General features: G+C 42.5%; 1 protein-coding gene across 1 annotated transcript; it reads right to left on the reverse strand.

Annotated features, from left to right (window-relative positions):
• Nucleotides 1–25: 25 nt before the first annotated feature.
• efcc1 (EF-hand and coiled-coil domain containing 1) lies at nt 26–15,933 on the reverse strand. Its single transcript, XM_080727744.1, has 8 exons — nt 15,180–15,933; nt 14,168–14,607; nt 6,074–6,222; nt 5,285–5,420; nt 4,219–4,375; nt 2,056–2,214; nt 1,213–1,282; nt 26–992 (listed from the first exon to the last, which is right to left on the reverse strand). The coding sequence occupies exons 1-8, from the start codon at nt 15,834–15,836 to the stop codon at nt 859–861; spliced, it is 1,902 nt and encodes a 633-aa protein (XP_080583870.1). The 5' UTR covers nt 15,837–15,933; the 3' UTR covers nt 26–858.
• Between the last annotated feature and the right edge of the window lie 9,434 nt (nt 15,934–25,367).

A 25,367-nucleotide genomic window follows, 5' to 3' on the forward strand; every position in this document is an offset into this window, starting at 1 on the left:
TGTTTGACTTTCCCCCCCCCTTTTTTTCTTCTTTCTTACATCTTTAAGTGTAATTTACAATGTTGAAATTGTTGAGCTTGTTTGCTGGACTATACCAGAAGATGCCCTGTAACTAGCTGAGAGTCCATCTCGTTTCCTAACCCCCCTCAAGAATTTGGTTTAGAATTGTTTCTTTGAAAGAACTACTAAATGTTTGACCTCTAATTCTTCTTGCATTTAATAAACATTGCATTTGGAAAAAAATGTCAGTCACAAGATTCAATTTCACGATTCCATAATCTGAGTGTTAAGTGAACAAAAAATTAAGTGAAGCTTAAGTGTAATTTACAATGTTGAGCTTGTTTGCTGGACTATACCAGAAGCTGGTATACCTGTACCTGTAAATAGCTAGAGTCCATCTCCTTTCTAGAATTTGGTTTAGAATTGATGCTTTGATAGAACATTTTCATGAATCAGCAGTGTAGCAACATGCCCTAAATAACTAAAGTACATGATTCAAACATGAACACATTGCCTGGCAGGTCTAAACAGGGTTGTATAAACAAGTTCACAATACCACTAGTGACCGCTTTAGAAAACATTTGTATAATTTGCAGTCAGTGCCTGGGGCTACACATTTTCTCAATGGAATCCTTTGGTTAATAACATTCTAAGCTGATGCTGATGTGTCATTTTATGGACATGAAAGCCTGAGGAATATAAGGGCTACAGTATAATTATACATATATACATGATCTAATGGCCTTTTCAGAGGCCATTGTTGAAGCCAATGCATTGTCCTCCAGATCAATAGAAGCCCTTGGCAGCATCTTGACAGATGTTCTGAAGAGTCACTGGCCCAGCAGGGGGCAGACTTGTTCAACAGGAGATGACTAGGGCATTGAGAGACTGGTGGCTGGATGTGCGCTCAAGAGGACCACCAGAGGACAGCATCTCACAGGCACCTAGTTCATGATAGAGAGCGTTGAGCACCTCCAGAATGTGGGCTTTTCCTGTTAAAAAAAAAAAAAAAAAAAAGTAGCAGATGTGAGCTCTGTGGGAATCTCAATAAAGTCAAATCTATGAGAATTTAATTCAATTTTCGCCTTTTACAGCTAGCGGAGCAATTGTAATCGTTTCACAGAGCCAATATTGATTTTTATTGGTTGTATAAGTCGACAGCTGTTCAAAGCCGCGCCACTGTGGTGAGCTCGGCTGTACACTAGTACTCACCATGTTGAGGGTCGCTGCATGACTCCAAAGTGCTGAGCAGGATTTTCCCCAGAGATCTCCGAGAGACGTTCTGAAATGAGAGGGAGTTAACTCTCAGATCACTGTCAAACAAAAATGTTGAAGACTCAGCAAACTAAAGAATTTCGGTGTAAATAATTGTTACCAAATTCTCTAGTAATAACAGCGTTATGTACATTAAAATAATGAAAACCTTGTATGTCAAACCGTTGGTTTTGCATTTTTCATTTTAGAAATGATTTAAACTAGTGAAAACAGACGATCTACAAGCACACAACGCCTCGCGTGGTGTTGTGTACTTGTAGATCGGCTGTTTTCACTACTTTTGTGCGACGGCCTTGTATGATGAAGCAGGGCTTTACTTTGCGAAAGAACGTACAAATTTGAAACTTGGAGATACGAGGTTTCCACCCGACAACGACGAACTACTGCAATCACATGAGATCGACTTAGCCAAAGTTGTCAAGATCAGGTTCAACTGAGGTGCCGGCTACACGGAGCTGGATATTTCTGAAGCTAGACATTACATTTGCTAGACATTTTCTTGTGCGGTTGGGGCTTGCAGCCACACGAAGCTGGGTATTTTGGCCGCGAAGCTGGATATTTTTTAAACCGGATAAATAAGGCGGAGACATTGAAAAATATCCGATTCACTAGATCCGTGTAGACATGGAACCCGGATATCTTTGAAGACTTTACTGTGTGTGTGTGTGCTTGTCCCCCTAGTGGAGGTCGATATTTTTCTATGTGGATATCTGAAAAACCGGGATATATGAAATATCCAGCTCCTTCTGGCCTAGGCCTCATTCCCTCCCTGAGACTGACCAGATCTCTCAGCTGCTGTAGGAGATGAAGGACATCCAGCAATTTCTCCTCAACCAGAGACAGACGCACCCTCTCCGTCTCCAGCATCTGAAGCTCCATCTGAAGCATCTCGGTCTCTTCCGCCTTCTGTTGTAGCTCCTGCACTAGAGAGTCCTTCATCTGAAACACAATTCAATTCAAAGGAGCTTTATTGGCATGAAAAAAACATACTGCCGCCATTCAAACTACAGCCTAACCCATGAAACCCACCAGGTGCCACAGACCTCCGATCCATGTTAATGAATGCAGCCATTCTCATTTCTCACAGGCAGCGCACGGACTGGAAGAACGTTTGTCCACACACATTCTCATTGAAATGCATAGTATGTTGAGTCAGACGTCCCACTGTGGCCGAAAACAGTTACGCGCAAACCTGCACACAAAGTATATGTGATGTTTTTTTGGTGGGTTTGTGCGTAACTAAGACTTTTCCCAACTCTAAGCTCTGTTTTAAAATGACTGTGTGACTGTTTGTTTTAAAAAGTACAGGCAACACGACTGTTTGCCTGCAGAGAGCCAATAAAAATACACAAATGCAATTGCAACAGTTTCACACAGCATGGCAGTGGCATAGGAGGTTGAACAGCTGTCTGGAAACCACAAGGTTCCCAGTTCGAACTCCAGCCCCTCTTGACTTCCTTGAGCAAGACAGTGAAGCCTGCTCATTGGGATCAGCCCAATGAGCAGTTTGGTAAACTCTGCAATCTTCAATGGGCCTGATTCACTAAGCTTGGATACGCACAGAATACGCACGTTTCCGTGAATATAACGCAATCCATAATCTAACATGTAGTGTGATCGGCATTTCAATATAAACTATCCTGGATTCTAGCGTCATCTTTTTTCTTCAATACCTTAGCAAAGGTGAGCAATTTTTCAATAGAATAGGTTTATATTATACCCTGCCATGCTTTATTAACCTATTATTTTTTATCTCTATTGTTACACTTTTTTCTTTTCATTTACACATGAGAAATATTTCATTCATGTTCATCTGATCAAGTGTGCGAGGACACTCGGATCTACAAGTCATTCGTGTGACAATTTACAATGTAGGCATTAAGCCAACACTCTTAATCCAGAGAGATTTACAATAAGCAAGGTCTTGCAATGTGTTGTGGGCTTGCAGATCTGTTCATTTTAACATGCGATGCAGCTTTCGGCTTTATGTTGGATGTGATCCACACAAATCAAGGCTCTAGTCTACACCCCCTTTCAAGAATCAGTCTTTACTTATACTAAACTCTACACAAAAACTATTGTAGAAAAATGACACCAAGCTTTGTGAATGAGGCCTATTGGGTGTGTGAATGCGTGAATGTAACACACATTACACACACATTACAGACACTAGAAAAATGCGGATAATTTACCATTTCCCTGTAGGGCCACTCCACAACATCAATATAATGCAAGTGTACAACTTAAATGTGTTTTAAATGTTTGGGGACTAAGGGATTCTCTGACCTCAGTATGCAGTCACTTGCCAAAAGAGACTATAGGTCCCTCATGCCATACAGCTTTATGTCATGCAATCTCACCTCATACATCCTGCATGTAAACAAAGTCTCACAGTCATGGTCTTGTTTAATTTCAACCGTTCTTTCTGAGTGGCTGACCCACTTTGGGATAGCAATACGTCACAGTCCCCATCTGCCTGTATTCCTGTCTTGTGGAAACACTACAGTACTTGGCTGCAATTGGTGAGCTTAATTGATGATATTCCCAAGTGTCATGCGGAGCTAGTGGGAGTGTTTCTGCGGTTAGCCCCAGTGAGAAACAGCTGTGAGCGAGCGTGCACACGCGCGCGCGCACACACACACACACACACACACACACACAGTGAGATTCTGTAGCCGCTGCTAGAAGCTTGGATGGTTGGAGGCGGCAGGGCTGTGCCGCTAACTGTGGTTTCTCTTTGAAGCCCTCCACTTTCATAACAGCCTTCACCAGTCCTCTCTAATCTTATTTTACACCATACACACAGCCTCAAAACGACTCAGGAGGTAAAGCAAGACTAAACATCAACCGGAGAGACTCAGCTTTTCGGTAGAACATGGCGTAGAACTTATGGTAACCCAACTTTGGTTTTAGTGGAGGTCCCTGACGGGTCAGACTCAGTACCTGGTCCATGTCTATTCCAGCCTGGCTCTCTTTCAGCTCCAGTTGTTTGTTGAGTCTGGTCACCCTCTCAAGGAGCTCCACCACGGCACTGCGGCTCTCCTCGCTCCTCGAGCTTCCGAAACGAGACATCAGCTTCTTGAAGACCTTGTCATCACACCTGTTTGAGGTCACATTTTAAAGCAAAACTAAATATTGGGTTAACACCCTGAGTAACACCCTGAAGAAGGCGTTTGCCGAAACGCGTTGGTGTTTTTTAATGATCTAGCCCGTTCACAAATAAAGGCCTTTTATTTCTAAACACCTGAGTGCCTGGACCGGTGGTTTGAGGGATACCAGTAGCGCCCCTGCTATCTTCTTTCTCTAAATATTTTTACTTTAGTTTACTTTAACTTCTGGGGCAATTTTTACAATCTCAGAAATAAGTTACGCTGAGGATGTTCAACTCCTCATTTGGCCTCCACAAGGACTGGTTGCATTTGTAGCTACGTACGTAGCATTTACAGTATCTATTCAGTACTGTCAGACATAAAGTTCAGTTGATCTGTACTCTGACCAGTAGACGTGTGAGTGCACTTTGCATCGTCTAAAAAGCATGGAGCAGGAATGACAGAGAACAGACAGATTTACCCAGGAGAATATGAAACTAACGTCTTTGTACCGTGTGGTTTAAAGCAGTGGTTCTCAACCTGTGGGTCGGGATCCCCAGGGGGGGGTCCCCAAATTATTTTGGGGGGTCCCCAGATGATTAAGTTAATGTGCAACATTGTTTTCTCACTCAACAGTAAACAAACCAACATACAGTATACGTACTACAGAGGGTATCTGCACATTTCTAAAGTGACAATGTAAGGACTTTTTAATACCTCTAAAATGACAAATTAAACATTTGCCAAATTTCCAAATATTAGAGGCAGAAATTGTGAAAATCTTCACAATAGAACCGTGTTATACAAAATGTAATGCCTCAACTCTTAGTGCTCGACGGTGAGTTCAAATATGATTATTTGGGGGGTTACGGCCTGAATAGGTTGAGAACCACTGGAGAGACAACAGGATTGTGCCCTACCGGTCCCCACAGCAGGACAGCCTGGTCAGGATTCTCTTCACCTCATCCACCTGTCTCTGCTGCTCTCCCGTCCACTTGTCATCCTCCTCGTCGGACGCTGCCTGGCCCTCCACAGAGCGGAACAGCTGCTCCTCCACTGACCAGCACATCATCATCATCATCGTCAGTGGCAGATCATCATCAAGTCACCGTCACAGTTTTGTGACTAAAGCAGTGGTGTAATGTAACTAAGTACATTTACTTAAATACTATACTTAAGTACAACTTTGAGGTATTTTTACTTTACCGGAGTATTCCCAATTTTCAGTACTTTTACTTTTACTCAACATCTCAGAGGCAATTATAGTACTTTTACTCCACTACAATTATTTGAGTTAAGGTCGTTGCACACTGCTGTGTTTTTCGGGCCGAATATCGGAGTGAATTTCTAAGGGTGTAAATAAAGAAAAATCAACCTCACGTTTGCACACTGCCGCCCGTTTTGTATTTATTTTCGGACCAGGGTTGATTTTTTCAGATTTTCACAACTGTTGCCACTGGGTCCTTTGTTCTCTCTCTCTCTCTCTCTCTCTCTCTCTCTCTCTCTTTCCTTGGCCTGAAAAATGCTTTCGAGAATTTCGGATTTCCAAAACGCAGTGCAGTGTGCAACCAGCTTTACTAGTTACTTTTTAGATTTTGATTATTATTACAAAATATACATTACCCACTTCAGTCCTATTATATACATTTCCATTTTAGCATATCTTTCAGAGAGTGAGCAGGGCGTTTTTTAACAGGACGTGTTCTTACTTTTGTCTGGGGTGGTCTCTGCTCGTCCCGTGGGGGAGCGTCTGTCATGCTGGGGGTCCAAGCAGCACCGCTGGCCTAGTCTGCCGATGCCGCTCAAATGCTCCTCCGCCCTGGCACTGCTCGGGAGCTGTAGTTTGGACACTGCTGACCTACAAGAGAGGAGTTTGGGCTTATCTGACTGACAGCGTGTTCTCTCCGACTGTACATTCTCATTTTGTGTAGTGACAAGTAGGGATGGGACGATATGAAAATTTCATATCACGATTATTGTGACAAAAGAAATTAACAATATTATCGCGATAATCAAAATCCATTATCCTGGGGCGGAACATTTGCCAAAAAATAGCCGCTTTACAAGCTCACAACGTGTCGCGTTGCTACGCGTTGTGAGCTTGTAGATCGGCTATTTTTTGGCAAAGACATTTGATAAGAGAAAAAAAGACTGTATCAAGTACGTATATTATAAGTACCTTTTACCAATTTTGGAGGGTTTAAGTGGCACCAGATATGCAGCTCGGCAAACAAAAGGTGAATTGATCCCAGTGCATGACGGAGGACGATATCGCGATAAATTAAATCTCCACGATACGATTATCGCTGAGTGTTTTTTATCACGATCGCTTATCGTCCCATCCCTAGTGACAAGTCAATCAACGTTATGACCTGAGGGACATCCAAGGGAATACACCTAAAGGGCTCCTTAAATTTGCCCAGTGGGGAACAACTCAACCCAGGTCCACTGATCTAGGCCCAGGATCAAAAAGAACATATCAAGTAACATGAAGCAGTGCATATTAAGCTACATCTACAACCGCCATGATAATTTTATAGAAGCCTGTGATACAGTACTCCAAATGTGGGAGGGGTAATTGAAACCAGACGTAGCATCTTTAACAATTTTCACAGTAAAGTGGGTCAGTGGTAGGTTTGTAGGAGTTAGCTTATACTGTACAATGTGAAGTAAAACACGAGTGGCTGACATTAGTTGTACTGCAATGGAAGCAAGAGAGAATGTGAAATGTTTTGAAGGCTCTTCTTTCCATAGCCTAACTTTACCGTGATCTGCAGATTTAAAGGTTGCACAAACAGTAACTTTTTTTTTTTTTTTTTTTTTTATCCGTTATGTTTTTCTTTTCTAATTAAGACAGTTAAGCATTTGTCACAGAAAAAAAGAAAACCTGAGACTGCAGTTTGTGGAGATCTGTCATTGGTAATGGTTTGAATTTTCTAGGTTTCTTGTGCCGTCTGGTCTTTTGTGTTGGGGGAAATCCGATAGGGGGCCTTCGTAAATCACAGAATAAGTGTTTCCAGATGATGATGTCTTGCCGGGGGGAGAAAAAAAGTTAAAAAAAAAGCAGCCTGGGTCTTTCGAAAAGAGAGAGAGAGAGAGAGAAAAAAGTCCAGTCAAGAAGCACTCAAGCTCATATCCTGCTAGCATGAGGTATACTGCAGTAAGACATTTTAGTCTGCATGCATATGTACACTGTACTAGGCTTCTTTGTACAAAACTGGAAAAAAGAACGTGTTCAGTGTAGGTCAATAAGTGTAGCCTGGTTTCAGGCAATCAATCAGAGAGGGCGGAGACATGTTTAAGTTACTGGGGGCCACAGTGGAGGGACAGAGGACCTGGCTTGTGAGAACCAACTGCTGTAATTGGAAGAAAGATGCCATACTTGTAGGTGCCTGTACTTGTATATATCCGCAGCAACACACTCACACACACACACACACACACACACACACACACACACACACAATCACACACACAACCTTGTTAGTTGCTGTGGTGGCAACTCAGGAATGAACAAGTAGTTTTATTTAGTTTTTTTCCCCCACATGCTGGCCTTGGTATAACTAATTACATTTTAATTGAGAGACGGAGTAAAACTTTTTAGTGCAGTGGTTCTGGACCTTTTTCATTTCAAGGACCTCCAGTTTGATATGCATTAGGACATAGACCCCCATTTGATATGATTTATCACTGGGAATGAAATGGACTCAGGTCCATTTGGTTCCATTTGTATATTGTACATGCAGAATAATTCCTCAGGGCTGTGGCTGGTGCCCCTGGCTTTTAACAAGGATAAAAGTAGTGTCTCGTATTTGGGAAAACTTGAACTTCTTTAACTTCTTTAAAAAAAGATTATAAAAAAAATGAAAAATTAAATTGAATAAACACGGCCCCCTCACGCATTAAAGGCCAATAACAGTTACCAGATCGGACGTTTGTTTTCATTGAATCTAACATGGTTAAAATGGAGTTTGAAGTGGAAGGAAGTGAGTTGGCGTGTCTGATAAGATCAATATCAAATATCTAAATACTGAATCAAGCAACTTAAAAAAAACTGTCTGGGCCGTGGGGTGCTCATAAAAGCCTGAGTAGACTTTGAAAATACCCCATATGTTTGAAAGTGAAATATCCCTTTAAGAAGGCTTAATTACTCAACTACGGTATCCAATGTTTTCACAGAGCACAAGAGGCTTGGTGATGAAGCTCATCATGAGCAGAGCAATCCAGCTATAGGTCTTTGAAGAAGGCTCGCTGGACGTGGACACCTGAACAAAGTCCAGACATGATGGAAAAGTGGTTTCACTACGAGATCCAGCAGACAGTCACAGAATCTGTGCAGTGCTCTCACAGGGATCAAAGTTTGAAACAGTCTACTAATGGAAAAGCAGCATCAATGGTTGTGGGGAGCCAAAACCATAGTTCATTTGTGAAATGACAGAAAACATCAGCGAAATCTATCAATAGATTCAACTGTTGCAGGTGTCAATGTTACATTTGTTCTTGTAAAATGTAAGACAAACAAATACAGAGAGACCAATATCTACATAATAGAGTACCATAAGTTATACCATATGTCATAAGCTTTTTACTCCAGCTAAGCTAGATAATCAATTAAACATTTCCTGAACTGTTTGCAGTGTCTGTCCTATATCTGGATATCACTGGTCAAATTAGCCGATCAACAAGCTTACAACACATTGCGGCGTGAAGCATTGTGAGCTTGCATATACCCAAACGACAGAGAGAGAGAGAGAGAGAGCGCTTGCATATCAGCTATTTTCAGTGGGGTACACCCATACACAACTAGGTATAGCTGGAGCATAACTGTTTTTTGTTCTCAGGTCAAAATTGTCACCATATGACTTATAGAATATAAAAATTCTTCAGACAAGATTCATTAAGGACATTTTCGTTTGTATCTTTCTAGGCTATACAAAGATCTTGTTGAGCCCATCTTGACATTCCATGATTGTTATGATGCAACAAATGTGCAATTTATCCAATGTGCAAAACATTACCCAAAAAGTATGAGAACTCCTGTGTTTTAAGTTACGTACAGTATAACTTATGTAAGTAAATGATCCAACATTCTACCTTAATAACCAGTTCTTTAGGCCTGTGGTTAACCACTTAAACACTATACTTCATTGACCAGAGACCACAGGGGTCTATAATAGGCCCCCTATTTTTCCCTCTAAACCAGGGGTCTTCAACGGGGGGTCCAGGACCCCTAGGGGGTCCTCAGAGTTACCACAGGGGGTCCTCCAAATCTTTGTGTAATAGAAACCTCTTTTCTTCTTTTTTATATTAATCACTTGAACCCTAGCGTCCATATTCTGAGAACTTTAGCCAAAAAGAGCAGATCTACAAGCTCACAGTGAGCTTGTAGATCAGCTATTTTCGGTTTTGTAGAAGGGGGAAAAAGAGCAGACCAAGTACAGACCGAGTGAAAGCAAGGTCAACTTTATTAAGTATTGATGGTTTAAGTGGTTAAATATCTGAAAAGAAATTGACATGAATCCAAAAAACACAGACGATTGTGCTGTCAAACTATTAAACTATATGGAATCTATTATAAGGTTGTGGGGGTCCCTGCTTCATCTCTCTCTCAACTAAGGGGTCCCTGGCCTGAAAACGTTGAAGACCCCTGCTCTAAACCAAATCTGTTTGCCAAATATAGCTGATCCACAACCTCACAAGCTTGTAAGCAAGTAAGGTTGTAGATCTGCTATTTTCACTGTTATGTTCGCCCCCGGAATAGGAACGCTCTGGTTCATATGTTTAAGAGTCAGGACACGCTGAGTACTTCCTGTGTTTATCACAGCACAGGGTTGATGTGATGTGAACTTTCCATCCCCCGCATCCCCCTATACCACATTATCCTCCTCCATACTCCTCCCCAAAGAGCAGTTTCCTCCTTCAGATGTCATTGGTCAATGACAGTCTCCTGTTTAGCGGAGGTTAAACGTGAGGTCATGCAGTAGACCTGAGCTTGAACTTGGAAGCTGACTGCATGCGGGGGGCCCTGCAGCGCGGCCGAAACGGGTGAGGGAGTGGTATTTACACAGCAGACAATGATTAATGAAGTCCTCCTGGGTTCAAATCAGATACAAATAAAGCAAAGTGTGCAGGAAACCACGCTCTCTCTAGGAGCAAGCTTCATTTGAGGGCTACTAGCATGCACCAAAGCTTTAATCCACGAAGCAGTACCTATAACTTTTTACAAAGAAACACTTAAGCTCTCCCCACCCAGCAAGGTGCAAATAAAGTCAGAGAGTAAAACATAATGATGGATTAAACATGGAAGAAAACATAGGGGGAGAATTCCAACACGGGTGGGTGGCATGAGGTTATAAGATATCCTGTGTATGTAGTACTGCTGATGTCGGCAGAGTATAAGACTACTTCCTAACTAGAGGGAGGGAGACAAAGGCAGCCATCCAATCTGGAAATGAAGCCAGTTGGCTGTGTGGGTTTTTGAAGGCAGTTCAAGAACAACAGTAAGGCCCTGGGTCCCAGACTTCCCTCGAGTGTGTCCTTCCCGTATTATTCAAAGGGCAGGAATTCAGCTGCAGCACCTGCTCCGCACAATGCTGCAGCTCTCGCATAGAGACAGATAAATGGTCTGCCGCCTCCCTCCCAAGCCCCTCGCTCAGGCGCCACGCAGAGACCATGAAAAGGCTGAGAGATTATGCCTCCCCTGGGGCCCAGCATCGGAGGGCCAAGGGTTATAGGCATATATAGGGTAGATGTCTATGTAGATGCCATTAAAACCAACACCGAGTTTCAAATCCGCACATTTAGGAAACATGTGCTTCAAACTAGAAATATCTGGGGCGTATTAGAGGAGAAATGCAGGATCGAGTGAGGCAACAAAAAAACAAACAAAAAAAAATGACAATTGACAAAAGGCTTCTTTAAAGATTGTTTGTATATTGTCTAATGCCAATTTGGAATTTCCACTTCAGCCTATTCACAAAAAGAAGATGGAAAGATGAATGAGCCTGTTCCTCTCTTGTGAACTGTGAAAAACTCTGTCATTTCATGAACAAACAGTTGAGTGTTTGCCTCTTCCTCCAGATGGTACACTTTCCTCCCCCTTGACTCTTTTTGTTCCTCTCACTGTGCCCTGTCCCCTCCATTGTTTTGAGTTCTAGCCTACAGATCTCTATAGGTTACAGTGACTGATTAGTTGGACCCCTACAAAAAGGCAGTGGACTAACGTTTGGTAATAATGCTCCACAATTTTGGCATTCTCATGAATTTCAACGGAAAAGGTTGACAATGTGTCACTTATGTCGAGACACATTGTTGTGAAAGAATATTATGAATTAGCCTCAGCTGTTATCTTTAATCAATATTCATCATATTGTCATTATGACACTTAGAAGAATTCTGTTCACACTATGTCAAGTGTCAGCATTGTGGGTTCAAATGCCAAATCAGGCACACAACCTTTTTTTCCCATGTCTCCCTTCTCTCTGCACCTAGTATCCCCCACTACGTAAAATCAACAAGAGACAATACTATACTAAAACAATATAAGGAGTAGATGTTTCTATTAGAAGTTGATCTGAAGACATTGATGAGCATGTACTACAGGATAATATTCCTCCTAGTGACTACAATTGGGTCGCCTCAGACTCTCCAAGGTAATTTCATTAGCATTCAATGCCTTCGGATCATTTGGACCACAAATGATCCAAACCAATGTTATAATGGTTAGCAGTGGTCCATTCATTTGCCTCTGTTGCATTAGTTTTTCTGTCTCAATGTCATTTTGCATCTGTCTTAGAACATTATTAAACACAGTAGTCTTCACCGGGGCAGAAATAGATAAATAATGCTCCCCCTCCCCCTTACTTAAACGTAATAAGTATCCCGGTTTGTAGGTAATTTCAGTTTCAGGGTAGCTGGAAAATGGACTCAAATTATATCAGTCTGGCTTAATAATTACTCTTTTGATGTGGAAAAAGATTCAGACGTAAACACACAAGGTATGCACAGTAAGACCATTTAGGTCCACTTCTACAGTCTGAGAGTGTGTAAGGTGAGATGATACATGGAAAACATTTCCTTGTGTATTTTCAATTTTTCCGTAATGATTTTGTTTTTATTCAGTTGGATGACACAATAGCACATGGGTCCACTCCAGACCAAGCGTCCCCATGTCTCTGGCAGCAGCATCAAACGCATTCTTATTTATACCAGTTCTGCAGCCCAACCTTCTCCTCGTCTCCTTCTGCAGTTGGGGAATTTGGGGGAATTTTAGTTTTTTAGCTTAAACTACGAGTGCAGTAAAAAAAGGCTTGCGGACATAGAGGTTTGTTCATTTATTTATTTATTCGGCTAGTGATATTAAAGCACTCACAAAGAACATAACTTAAAACAATGCCCCCAATGTGACAATGCATGGAGGGTTTTAGTGAGAATATTCGCTGGGTTTAGTTGCTAGGATAGCCCATAGGATGGGGGTGTCTATCTGCTATTGTTGAACTGGAGGCAGAGTGAATGGAGTGAGTGGAGATTGATGGGAATGGTCAGTCTGTTGGGGTCCTCGTTCAATGGAGCTCTCTCTTGACAAGTCAGACCTCTTTGTCACGTTGAATTATTTGGCTTAAGGATATCAATGGCCGATTGGACGGGTATTGAAAAGACTTGCTAGCGCCATCGTAAAGAGTCTGCATAGATTAGTAACTTTAGACAGATGAAGACTGAAGAGGTGCTGTGTCTGCAAAATGTGTTATTTTGAATCTGCTGTTTCGGAATGAGTTTAATCTCATTGACAGACCTTCGTCTGAATATGCATGCATGGCAGTGGTGTCAAGTCTGACTAAAAGTTATAGTTTCTGACTGAAGGTTATAGTTTAAACGGCCCAATTCAGATGTTGCAGCCATTTAGAGACATCTGCTTTCTAAAAAGGCCAAACCTGCAGACATTGATTACATGGTTAGAGCAGGCACAAGAGACACCATTGGTAAACATTAAACCAATGACTTTGTACTTTGACTGTCCAATTACAGCCCGAAGAGCAGAGTCTCTGTGAAAATGAATAGTTCCAGACAGTAGCAGAACCCAAACAGCACCAACATGCCACACACGATGCCTGTTAAACCAACCCAAACAAAACAAGGCTGAAAATGAGAATAGAGAACCACATCAAACCTTCATAAATGGCATGGCAGAGTTTTCCAGGCATAGAGCCAGAAGTAAATAGAGGGTCGAGCAGGTATTATTATTCATTATGGTCGACTCCAACCACAAAGGCCTAATGCAAGTTGCCAAAAAGACGCCCTCTTCCTTGCAGTACACAACCACACAGGATTCTCAAGCACTTGTTTTGAATTTGAAACCGGCTATGAAGACTCGCTAATGGATCATTAAGAAAATGATGGATATTTACTGTGGGGGCAATTATACAATTATTATATCTAACATTATATAGCCAGAATCAATGAGAAAGAACTAAACACCATTACAAAAAAATATAATAGTTGAAAAAATGAAATTACATCATCAAAGACATGACATGACATGACATGACATGACATGACATATGTCATAATCACACTACTGCAACTAGCCATGTAAACAAATACCTACCTCATTGCAATCATTGTGAAATAATCATGTTGTTACACAGGTATTATACAGTCAAAAATATGACATGATGGTGCAACACTATCTGTGTGAGAACACAGCGTTTTGTTTTGATCATGCAGTCAAGAGTCAAAACCACTAAGCTCACTGGCATATCATGTAATGATGACTCAGTGTGCTGTCTGTGGTGGTGTGAGCTCACCTGTAGTAGAGGACCTCAGACTCCAGCTGGTGGATGTGCCTGTGGAGCATGGGCACATGACTGGCCTTCACCTCCAGTTCCTTCACCTTGCCCAGGCCACTGAGCACCGCCTGCCGGGCCTCCTCCACCTTCCTCCGCATGACCACCTGCTCTCTCTTCAGAGCCCGGTTGCAGTCCTCCAGGGCCATCGCTGCCTCTTTGGAGCTCTGCAGTTCCTGCTCCAGTTTCTGATTGCAGAGCATGGCCTCCTCCATCTGACGGTCTGTGGAGCTGCGCAGCAGTTCTACCTCGTGGATGATGCTCTGGAGGCTCTTCAGGTTGCCATAGGTGCTTGTTGTCACATTGGAATAGTTTATGCTCTTCTGGGCAGCTTGCTTCTGGTGGGCGATAAAACAGCCGCCCTCTGGCTTATGCGTGGAGTGGCTTTTCCACAGTCCTACCTGAAGTGGAAAGTAGAATGTGATTTAGCAAGATTTGGCCTCTTAACAACTGGTCCAGGCACGTGCACACATAAACATGAAAGGGGGCTTGAGCCCCTGCCCCTTTAACAGTCTGTAAAAAGTGCCCTCTCCAGACCATAAATGCAGTTGTCACTATGGTGAAAGAAATGCAAATGCCCTCTTTCCATGCCATACCTGAAAGCAGCATTCAAGAATTTCCTTGTCCAAACTCTCCTGAACTTGAATGCAGCATCTTATGTTGAAAATAGCCGACCTCCAAGCTCACAGCTGCGACGCGTTGTGAGCTTGGAGGTCTGCTATTTTCAATATTTTCACCAAAAGGCCCTTTTAGAGATTTCAGCCCCTGCCTCTCTAACATTTTCTGCACGTCCCTGAACTGGTCTAATAATGAAGTATTCAATCAAAGTCCACAAAAGATCTCAAAATAAATTTGACCAAAAAAGCTCATAATATGTGCTTTGAACAGAAAATCTTGATGGAATTTGGGAAAAACGTCTTATTTATTCATCATAATAAAGGTTCGTGCAAAACACCTCATGGTGCAGACTCACCTGCAGTGCCAAGCACCGGGCATCACTACTCTGAAGTGCAGCGCGCATGTCCTCAACTAATTCTCTCAGACTTGCATTTTCCTCCTCCAGTTTTGACATTCGGTCCTCTGCCTCCTCCAGTGCGACTATCTCCTCGTAGCATTCTCTGGTGCATGCGCCCAGCGTGCAGCCAGAGGCATGTCTGTCGGAGGTGGGAGAGCTCACAGAGAGCAGCCTTTCTCTCCTTCTCAGGGGGCTTCTGAGGCGGATCTGGGTCTCTATATGTTCGCTTTCTTTACCCACAAGGAGCCTGCCGTTCTCATACTGGCACCCCGCCTTTGTGCTAAAATATCCACACAGTTTTGCGTGGAACTGCCTGAAGGTGAATTCATCTGGCAAATTGTCCAAAATCCCGACGCACTCCGAATCTGCCGAGTCTTTGTTTAATCCCAAAACTTCACATAAAACATTGAAGTCCTCCAGGGGAATCTTACCATCACCTTGACAGTCCATGTGGTGAAAGATCTCCTGCAGATACTGATCCAATCCAGTGGCCAAAACTATGATTTCGTTCTCCACTCCCCGGTCCAGACCATAATGGTAAGCCAGCGTACTCACTATCCATTGTGTTCTCCGCGCTGGTCGGCGGTAAGGATCATTCCAGTCTGGTTTATCCATTATTTACAATGAGCAACATTCTATTCTTTAGATAAACATTGGAATGTAGGCCTACTTGAAAAACGCCGGGGACATCGTATGTTTCGCATCCCTGTCGTCCAAGTTATGTTCAGACTCAGCAGCACTTAGAAAAGAAGGGGGAGAAATGAGGCGTGTTGGGAGTAGGCTAAGCACTGCCCCTAAAGTTAAGGGGTGCTTCACTACTTTCCCAGTTTTCGATAGATTTGCTTGGACATCGTTTCAAACTCGAGAGGAACTTGAAAATGATTGGCCCATGCCATGTTGATAGTCATTTTTAGACGTATGGCCATCACACATAATGGGTGGTATAAGTGAACAAATCAAAAGAGAACCCATTGTGCATGCACAAATGCGCGCCCACACGCACACACACACACACACACACACACACACACACACACACACACACACACACACACACACACACACACACACACACACACACACACACACAACACAATATTGTCATATGGGGGTCTGACGGTCATGACTGTCATATGACAGATGGCCGTCTTGTGATCCCCATGGCTAAGTAGCCTAATGACCCAGCTTTGGTCAATGACTCTGAGAATCACTATGACTATGCTTTCAGTGTCCATCCTGGCACCCATATTTCCTGGAAATTAGGAGGAGGAGGAGGAGGGGGCAAGTAGGGGTTTTTGTTACATATCCACCGCACACACGTTTCAGAAGATGCATCTTTTTATTCTCCTCCCGGGGGTTTAAACATAAGGACATAAAAAGGCTTTGACAGCCCAATAAAACAAATCTATGAGCTATCTCAGTGTAATGGTAAGTTTTCAGCTGTGCTATCCACTTGGCTGGATAGATGAGGTCACATTCTTGTGAAAACCCTCTGGTTTGTGTGATGTATGGCAGATTCATTGGGAGAGAGTACAAGAAGGTGATACTTCTCTACAACTCAATCCCTTTCTGCAAGCACATTTACACAAGAGTCATATAAAGTGAGTAACAAATTGCTTCTGCTACCTGTGTATTCTGTGAACCAAATAGGCTCGAGGCAACTGAAAATAGGGTAAATGGTCTTTTGCTGTGTAGTAGGCCTATCTTATATTTACAATTGGCTTAAGGCCGCAGCCCACTTTGGCACAGGGCACAGGACACAGGGCAGCCCACAGTCAACGGACACAGGACAGTCCACAGTCAACGGACTTTGAGACACACCCACACTCGAGCATAGGCACAGGGCACAGGGCAGTCCACAGTCAACAGACTTCACAGAGAGAGACGCACACTTTGGGGGGGGGGAAATGCACAGAGAGACGCACACATCACCAATACGTTTTATTTCTTATTTTTTCAAAACTTTTTTTTATCCTAATTTATTTTTCTCAAAAAAAAATTTTTCTCAAATTTTTTTTTTCTCAAAATTTTTTTTTCTCAAAAATTTTTTTTTTCTCAAAATTTTTTTTTTCTCAAAAAATTTTTTTCTCAAAAAATTTCTTTCTCAAAAATGTTTTTTCTCTAAAAAATTTTTTTTCTCAAAAAAATTTTTTTCTCAAAAATTTTTTTTCTCAAAAACTTTTTTTTCTCTTTTTTTTTTTTTTTTTTTTTTTAAACTAGATGTGAGCGGGCCGAAGGCCCGCAAACCTCTAGTGTATATAAAGTGCTGTGCAAGGTATACCTAACATTCACCAAGGTGGAGGCAGGGGCATGACAAGGAGGGGAAAGTGGGACTGAGTTGGGCCTAACTAGGGCCCAAGATCGAGTGGCCTTAATTATTTTATACTTTAGCTATTGAAACATAGCAGATATACAAGCTCACAGCGTGACACTCGGTGCCACGCTGTGAGCTTGTAAATCTGCTATTTTTGAAAAATGTGTGAAAATCTTTGATTATATGTATTCTTTAAGCGAACATTTGTAACTGAAATTTTGCTTCTGGGGGTCCCTGGAACATAATATTTTGAGATGGGGGTCCAAATACATATCATTTTGGGGGTCCTTCAAATGAAAAGGTTTGAGCACCACTTTTCAAAAAACCTTCAAAGACTTGCACAAATGTTCAAGATTCTTCAAAAATAGAAGATACAAGCTCACAGTGCGGCAGATAGTTAAATCACAAAATAAAACGCATTGAATCCCGTCCACCCTAATTTACAGTAGCCTACACTAAATCTAATAAGACAGAATAAAGCCATAATATGAAATAATGTGTTGGTAATTAGAACTATAATATTATTTTATTAGACGGAAACAAAGACAGGTCCCACCCTAATTTACAGTACACTAATAAGCCCAGAATTTGGTGTGACACCCCTGGGTGGACGGTGGAGGCAACCTTGCAGGGCACCAAACTGCACATCAGGAGCAGTTCAGTGTCTGCCAGGAGGAGGAGCTGGGGTTCAAACTACGTATAGGAACCTTCCAGTTCTCAGACGTCACATCTGCTTACACTACTGCCATTGTAGAGCAACCAGTTTCCCTGATATGGTTCTCAGCATGAGCAAGTCACTTTATTTGTGACAGGAAGTGGAAGCAAAAGGCAAATTAATCAGAGTGTATATTTCAGCTTGAGAACACAAACAACCCACTTCTCTCTCTCCCTTACACTCACACACACACACGCGCACACACACATACACATACGCATGCACGCACGCACGCGCGCGCAAGCACACACACACACACACACATACTGGAGATTAGCTGTTCTCTGGCGGACAGGGGCGAACAAGTCTCTGGTCTTCGGCAGTACAGCCTTCGGCCTATCATTTACATCAGTGGTTCTCAACCTGTGGGTCGCGACCCCCAGGGGGGTCGCCAAAAAATTTGGGGGGGTCGCCAGATTTTTTGGTAAAAAAAAAAAAATAAAAAAAAATAAGTTGAAAAAAAAAAAAAAAGAAAGAAAAAGAAAAATGCCTGGAAAACATTTTTATAAAAACATTTCATAGCGAAAAATCGACAAAGTGGAATGGATGTGTGTGTGACAGTGTGCATGTCCTTGGCCTGGCTATGTATACATGCATTGTGTGTAGCAGCACGTGATCCTCCTCCTCCCTTAACCCGGAAACTCACTAATCTCAATTTAACTGGACAGCCACGCACATGAGCGAAATGCACCCAGGTAGAAAATAAATAAAACATTGTATGACCACGATATAAAAGTCATGGACAAGTGGGTTATCAGAAAACGTCCGCTCCCTGAAACAGGCCAAGAACAAGCGTCTCAGGAGGAGCCACCAACAACAGGTGAAGATAAAGATGAAGATGAGACGGCATGTTCTGCAAACATTGCTGCAAAACGAAAACATGTGTCAAAGTCGGCAAATCCCACGTCCACGTCCAAGCGCCGAAAATATCAAGCAGAGTTTTTGCAGTATGGGTTTACGTGCCATGTGAAGGATAACATTGATTACCCACTGTGTGTTCTTTGTAATGAGTTACTTGCTAACGAGAGCTTGAAACCCTTCCAACTTAAAAGACATTTGCAAACGAGACATGAGGATGATATCAACCAACCATTGGAATATTTTCGTGAAAAGGAGAGTGGCCTGGGCGGACTACAGACAAGAATAACTGAATATGTGTCAATCCCTTCCAAAGCACTGGCAGCTTCTTTTGAAGTGGCACATCTTGTGGCCAAACAAAAAAAAACATACACAATCGCAGAAGAGCTCATCCGCCCAGCAGCCCAGGCAATGGCAAGGCATATGCATGGAGACGCAATAGCAAAATCATTTGAGACCATCCCGTTGTCAGATGACACTATGTGCAGGCGTATTGGTGAAATGGCAAATGACATTAAATGTCAGGTCACTGAGCGAATGAAGAAAAGTGGGTCGTTTTCACTGCAGATGGACGAATCAACGGACGTTGCCAACTGCGCCAATTTGCTTGTCTTTGCAAGGTACAGCCACGAAGGAAAAATAAATGAAGAGCTGCTGTTTTGCGTGTCCCTGGAGGGGACGTGCACGGGACAGGACATCTTTAATGCAGTGGACAGTAAACTGCGCGAAGAGGGACTAAGTTGGAAACACTGCAAATCTGTGTGCACAGATGGAGCTGGTGCTATGCAGGGATCAAGAAAGGGATTAAAAGCCAAAGTTAGGGAGGTGGCGCCCCATATTAAATTCACCCATTGTATGATTCACCGCGAATCACTGGCGAGTAAGCCCCTAACCCCAGAGCTGCAGGAGGTGCTACAAACGGCAGTTAAAATAGTAAATTTTATCAAATCCCGCCCTTTACAGTCCAGATTATTTGCAACACTTTGCCAAGAAATGGGATCTGAGCATGAAACCCTACTTTTCCACACAGAGGTGAGGTGGCTCTCACGGGGCAGAGTACTGACCAGACTGTTTGAACTGCGTGAGGAGGTGTTTTTAACAGAGCATCAGTCTCCCCTTGCTGCCCACTTGAGTGATCTTCGCTGGGTATGTGCCCTGGCATACTTGGCTGGAATATTTGATAAACTCAACACACTAAACCTGTCGCTCCAAGGCTCAAACAATAACATTCTCAATATTTCTGATAAGATCGCTGGGTTTCAGAGGAAGCTGGAACGCTGGGCAACGCGAGTCAATGAGGGTAATATTGACATGTTTCCAGAGCTCGAGGATTTCATGGATAATTATGACATAAATAGAGACATCATAAACGGAGATATCATCTCTCATCTGAGAGGTTTGACTGACTGTTTCCGCAAATATTTCCCAACAGATGACGCTCCAGAAAGATATGATTGGATACGCTATCCCTTTACCGAGTCCACGGGCGCACACTTGTCATCAGAACTGCAGGACGCGCTGTTGGACCTTTCAGCCGATAGGACATTGCAGATCAAGTTCAAATCATCCACACTGGAGGAATTCTGGCTATCTAAAACTGTGGCTGCGCAATATACTGAACTGTCAAAAGCAGCAATGGATGTTCTGATTCATTTTCCGTCCACTTACCTATGTGAAAAGACGTTCTCTGCGCTCACATATATAAAATCAAAATACAGATCACGACTCACCAGAGTTGAAGATGATCTCCGTGTTGCTGTGAGCAATATTGAGCCTAGATTAGCACTTCTCTGTTCAAAGAAACAAGCGCAGCCATCCCACTAACCTCAAAAGGTAGGCATATGCCAAAACAATTCATAAATTGTTCATAAAAAAAAGTGCTGTCAAGATGTTATGCCGGTCCGTAAGGGCCGGGGGTCGCGAGTCAAAATGTGATTATTTTGGGGGTCGCGGCCAGAAAAGGTTGAGGACCCCTGATTTACATGATAATAAAGAAGGCCACAAGGACCTTTTTTTCGGAGGCCTACAGGTAGCCTACTACAGGTGAAATTATAGTTCAAAGGACATCATGAACTGTACTTTCTCTAGCCTGATTAATAAACCAGACCGCACAACACCACCCCGTGAAGTGTATGATAGATTCTGGTTTATTAACCAGGCAATACTTTCAATCACTAAATATGAGGTTCACCTGTCCTACAGCATCACAATGCACTATTATTACAAATAATATAACCGGACTCAGGTTATACTATTCATGTATATGTCACAGTGTTTTTGACATTCAGTGCGATTGAGACCAGGAGTGCTCGTTTTTGGGCGCGAGGTGGAGCAAGCGGTGCCTCCTTCCGGGGACTGCCCTTAAGGTGAACTACAAAACGAGCGCTCCGGTCCCAATCTCACTGGTACCTCAAAAACACTGTAACATATTGGTCCAGACCATCATCGGGTGATCCATCCAAATTCTTCATGGACAAAATGGTGACAATTCCAGTGAGTATCCCAGACATGCAGACAATGGTACGTTTGACAGAGCAGAGGCAGGTGATGTCAACACTGAACCTGAAACCATGTCTAGTTTCATTTCATGAAGAAATGTCATCACTGTGATGCCAGGGGAACCACTCTAACATAATGAGTTTGCCGTTCTGACATCACTGTGATGTCAGGGGAACCACACTAACAGAATCTCTTTTATGCCCATATATGGAGTTCCCTGATGCCATCAATATTAAGCCCATATCTAACAGGACTTCATATTGGAATGCCCATAAATGGAGGCCACATGGGCCACATACCACACCAACAGAATCCATTTATGGCCAGGGGTCTCCATATATGGGTAACTGGTCCTATATACATCACTGGCCAGATGGCCAATACATGGTGCTTGTTACTAGCTTCTTACTAGTTTATTAGGGTATTCTATCTAAAGATGGTATCATGTATAGTAGTTTTGAACTTTTGAATGGCTGAGAATGGTTATGTTAATAAAATGGTTTGTTTTGGTTGGTCCACCTGGGTGACCATGCCTGTTGTTGAACCGGGGACTCACCATCAGGCATTAGAGCTAAGGTGGTACACGCCCTAACAATTCAGCTATCAGGTAAACTTACCCTTGTGTAGTTTTTAACCTGTACCGAAAAACAAAAAAATTGGCCCAGGGTTACATTCCACTTTAACCTCAGAGTTGTGTAATAAAGGACATTTTAAGGATACGTGTTGGACTTGGACTTGGACACAATTTTCTGATAATTGTTGTGAGGACTGTCTGTGTGGCAGAGAGAGTCGCAGCCCCAGCCTTGAAGCCTCAAAAGTCTAGTATCTCCCTCGTTCCATAGGGATATCCCTTTGGAACGATGGTTAAGATATTGGTCTTTCACGTGGGAGGCCCGGGTTCGAAGCCCGAGTGGCGAGGTCCGATTCACCTCCGTTACAATGGTGCTGTGACCCGGATCGGGTTTCCCCGTAGGAGGTCAAAGGGGGGTGAGTGTGACAGAGAGAGTCGCAGCCCCAGCCTTGAAGCCTCAAAAGTAGTATCTCCCTCGTTCCATAGAGATATCCCTTTGGAGCGATGGTTAAGCCCGGGTGGGGAGGTCCGATTCCCCTCCGTTACATCTTGCACAGAAGATAGTGTAAGCCATCAGAAAGGGCCAAACAATATAATCAAAACTTCAGAAAAGCCTTAAACAGCTCCATGAGAAGTCACAAATAATATAAAACTGAGCTATTATAGATCGGTTTGATACACACCTGAGATTGTGTCATGCTTGCTTTCTGTAAGTGATTCATTCAAACAAATATTTGTTTTGACAACATTCTGCATTCATTACAAATTTGATCAATATAGATGGGTCTAGGACGGTGGTGGAGAGAGCTGACTTGGTCAGGGGGATACAGCTGAAGGATGACATGGCAGGAAGGGTGGAAACGCCCTAAGTGTGCTTTTCACATGATGTCTACATGAAACGAGACAACACTATGAAGACACAATCAACACAATGTTCATGGTGTCCAATCAGAACAGATATCACAGTCACATGGGAGAGCTGCTGATTAATGTTCTCTGTATGAGGGACATCCTTCTGCTGTTGGACCTTCATGTCCACGATATCAGTGTAGTCAGCAGAGAATCTGGAATTAATAATTAACCGAAACTGATCGACCCAAACCTTTTTTGTCAAATATTCTGCTCTCTCTCTCTCTCTTTCTGAAATTCTGCCCGAACCCGACCATACCCGACCCGACATTTAGGGTAGAGTAGGGCACAACATGTATGCTAGTGAGTCAGGCCAGGCTGGGCCTTGGGCTCAATGAAAAAAGAAAATGTATCTTTTTATTATGCATATTAGGCTACTTTTACTTTTTCTACCCAACCCGACCCGATGTTTTCGGGCCGGGTAAGGCCTAAAATGTATGCTTACTAGTCGGCAGTTAGGGCCGGGCCTTAATTTTCAGTCCCGTTGAGAACTCTACTCACTCTCTCTCTCTCTCTCTCTCTCTCTCTCTCTCTCTCTCTCTTGCTGGATCACTGGATTATTGGACAACGTAAATGTTTCACATTATTAAAACAACTTGCACAAAGTTAAAACCGAATGAATGCCACAGGGGGGCTGAGTGCCGGTATGTGGGAAATTCCGCAACACATGCAAGTCTTTTGTACTAAGAAGCAATAAAAAATGCACATGGCTGTTCCCAATTACTTTTCTGTGTTGCACTTAAACTTTTGCAACTGAGTCATCAAATAATCGTTTTTGAAGTAGGCGTGATTGCAAAACGTGTTTATGCTCAAAACCTCAGAAACTGGAGAACACACCATTCATCAACATCAAAAAAATAACTCTGAAAACAAAGCTAAGAAAAAAGAAAAGAAAAACAATATGATGATCAATGCATCAGAACTAAGCAACAAGTGACGTTTTACATTGTTTGAATGGGCAGAAATGCTGAATATATTTCATTTCACTGGAACCAAACAACAATAGGCTAAATAAGAGTAAAAATTGTGTGAAACTCCACACAGACACAAACAAGAAATGACACATTCATATTATACCAGCTTGTGGCAAGCTAAACCCCTTGGATCTTAAAACATTACCAAACGAGAACAAATGACATACTGCGGACCTATGGGCAGTCCCCGTAAATTTGTGTATAGATAGGCTATGTTGGCACCAAAGGCATCCAATGTGGCGGAAATGAAGAAGTCGCACCTGCACAGTAGGGCAGGCATAGCAGACTAAAATGTGACACAATATGTAACTTTTATACAAATGAAAGTATATTTAAGGTGTTGAAAGTAGCTGAGGTCCTTGCCAGAATAATGAACAATATTTGTACCAAGTGTGGACCTAGTTGGATTACTGGTGTGCTGTGAGACCCAGCACAAAGGCCACTCAAACTGCATGGCACCCTTTGTCAATTCTATTAGAAAGATGAATCGCTCAGTGCTTCAACATTATACATTATTTATCTATTCTAGGAAAAGTAGAATTAATATCAACTGATTAATACAAGAAAGTAAAAAGGAACCAGTAAAGTCCCGATAAGTTAACAGGAAATATATTATTTTGGGTGTGTTTGACCAAAGTTGCTAAGGTACGTGGCAAAGAGATTGCAGTTTGATTAACGTCTCCCAAACAAAAGGCTTCCCATGTTGTAGATAGAAATGTGGTTAATTCACACAGGAAGACAGGATTTGCGAATCTGAAATGCTTCCAAGTTTTTTATTGCTACTCCAGGGAAGGCCCCGATTACAATAACATGGCCCCAGAGAAGCTCATTTAGAAGGAAAAGGGGCCACCCTGGAGCAGCTGTCGAGCAGATGAACATTACCTCAGCAGTGCAGTGACAGGGAGATGAAAATAGGTCTCCATAGTACTAAACAGTCCCCCCACAATTAAGACAACGGAAACTGAAGTTATACAATCAAGCCAGATGGGAATAAAATTCTGTGGAATTCCAAACATTTGCGCAAGAACAGAATATTTGGCAGTCAAATTCTCTCTCCACACCTGGCAAGAGGTATAGGAAAAAGAAAGACACATTTTCATCAAGGTTCAAACATATTATCCAATAATGCAAGAACATGACTCACGTACAAAGACACATAAAACAGTTATACAAGTTAAAAAAGGCATGATATTCTCTTGAGCTGGGAAATGGCAGTGTGGATAAAGTATTTGTGGAATTTAAGCCCTGAATGGAAAATTGTGGCGTAGGGAATCAACCCTCTCATCCACTGGGGTAAACTCCAATG

This window comes from Nannobrachium achirus (assembly GCF_963921795.1).
Source record: "Nannobrachium achirus genome assembly, chromosome: 6".
NCBI lineage: Eukaryota > Metazoa > Chordata > Actinopteri > Myctophiformes > Myctophidae > Nannobrachium > Nannobrachium achirus.

Coding starts and splice junctions, on each gene's coding strand:
- efcc1 (XM_080727744.1), bottom strand. CDS start 15,836: ATGGATAAACCAGACTGGAATGATCCTTACCGCCGACCAGCGCGGAGA. Junction 14,608..15,179: donor CCCGGTGCTTGGCACTGCAG/GTGAGTCTGCAC, acceptor TTTCCACTTCAG/GTAGGACTGTGGAAAAGCCA. Junction 1,283..2,055: donor TACAGCAGCTGAGAGATCTG/GTCAGTCTCAGG, acceptor CTCTCATTTCAG/AACGTCTCTCGGAGATCTCT.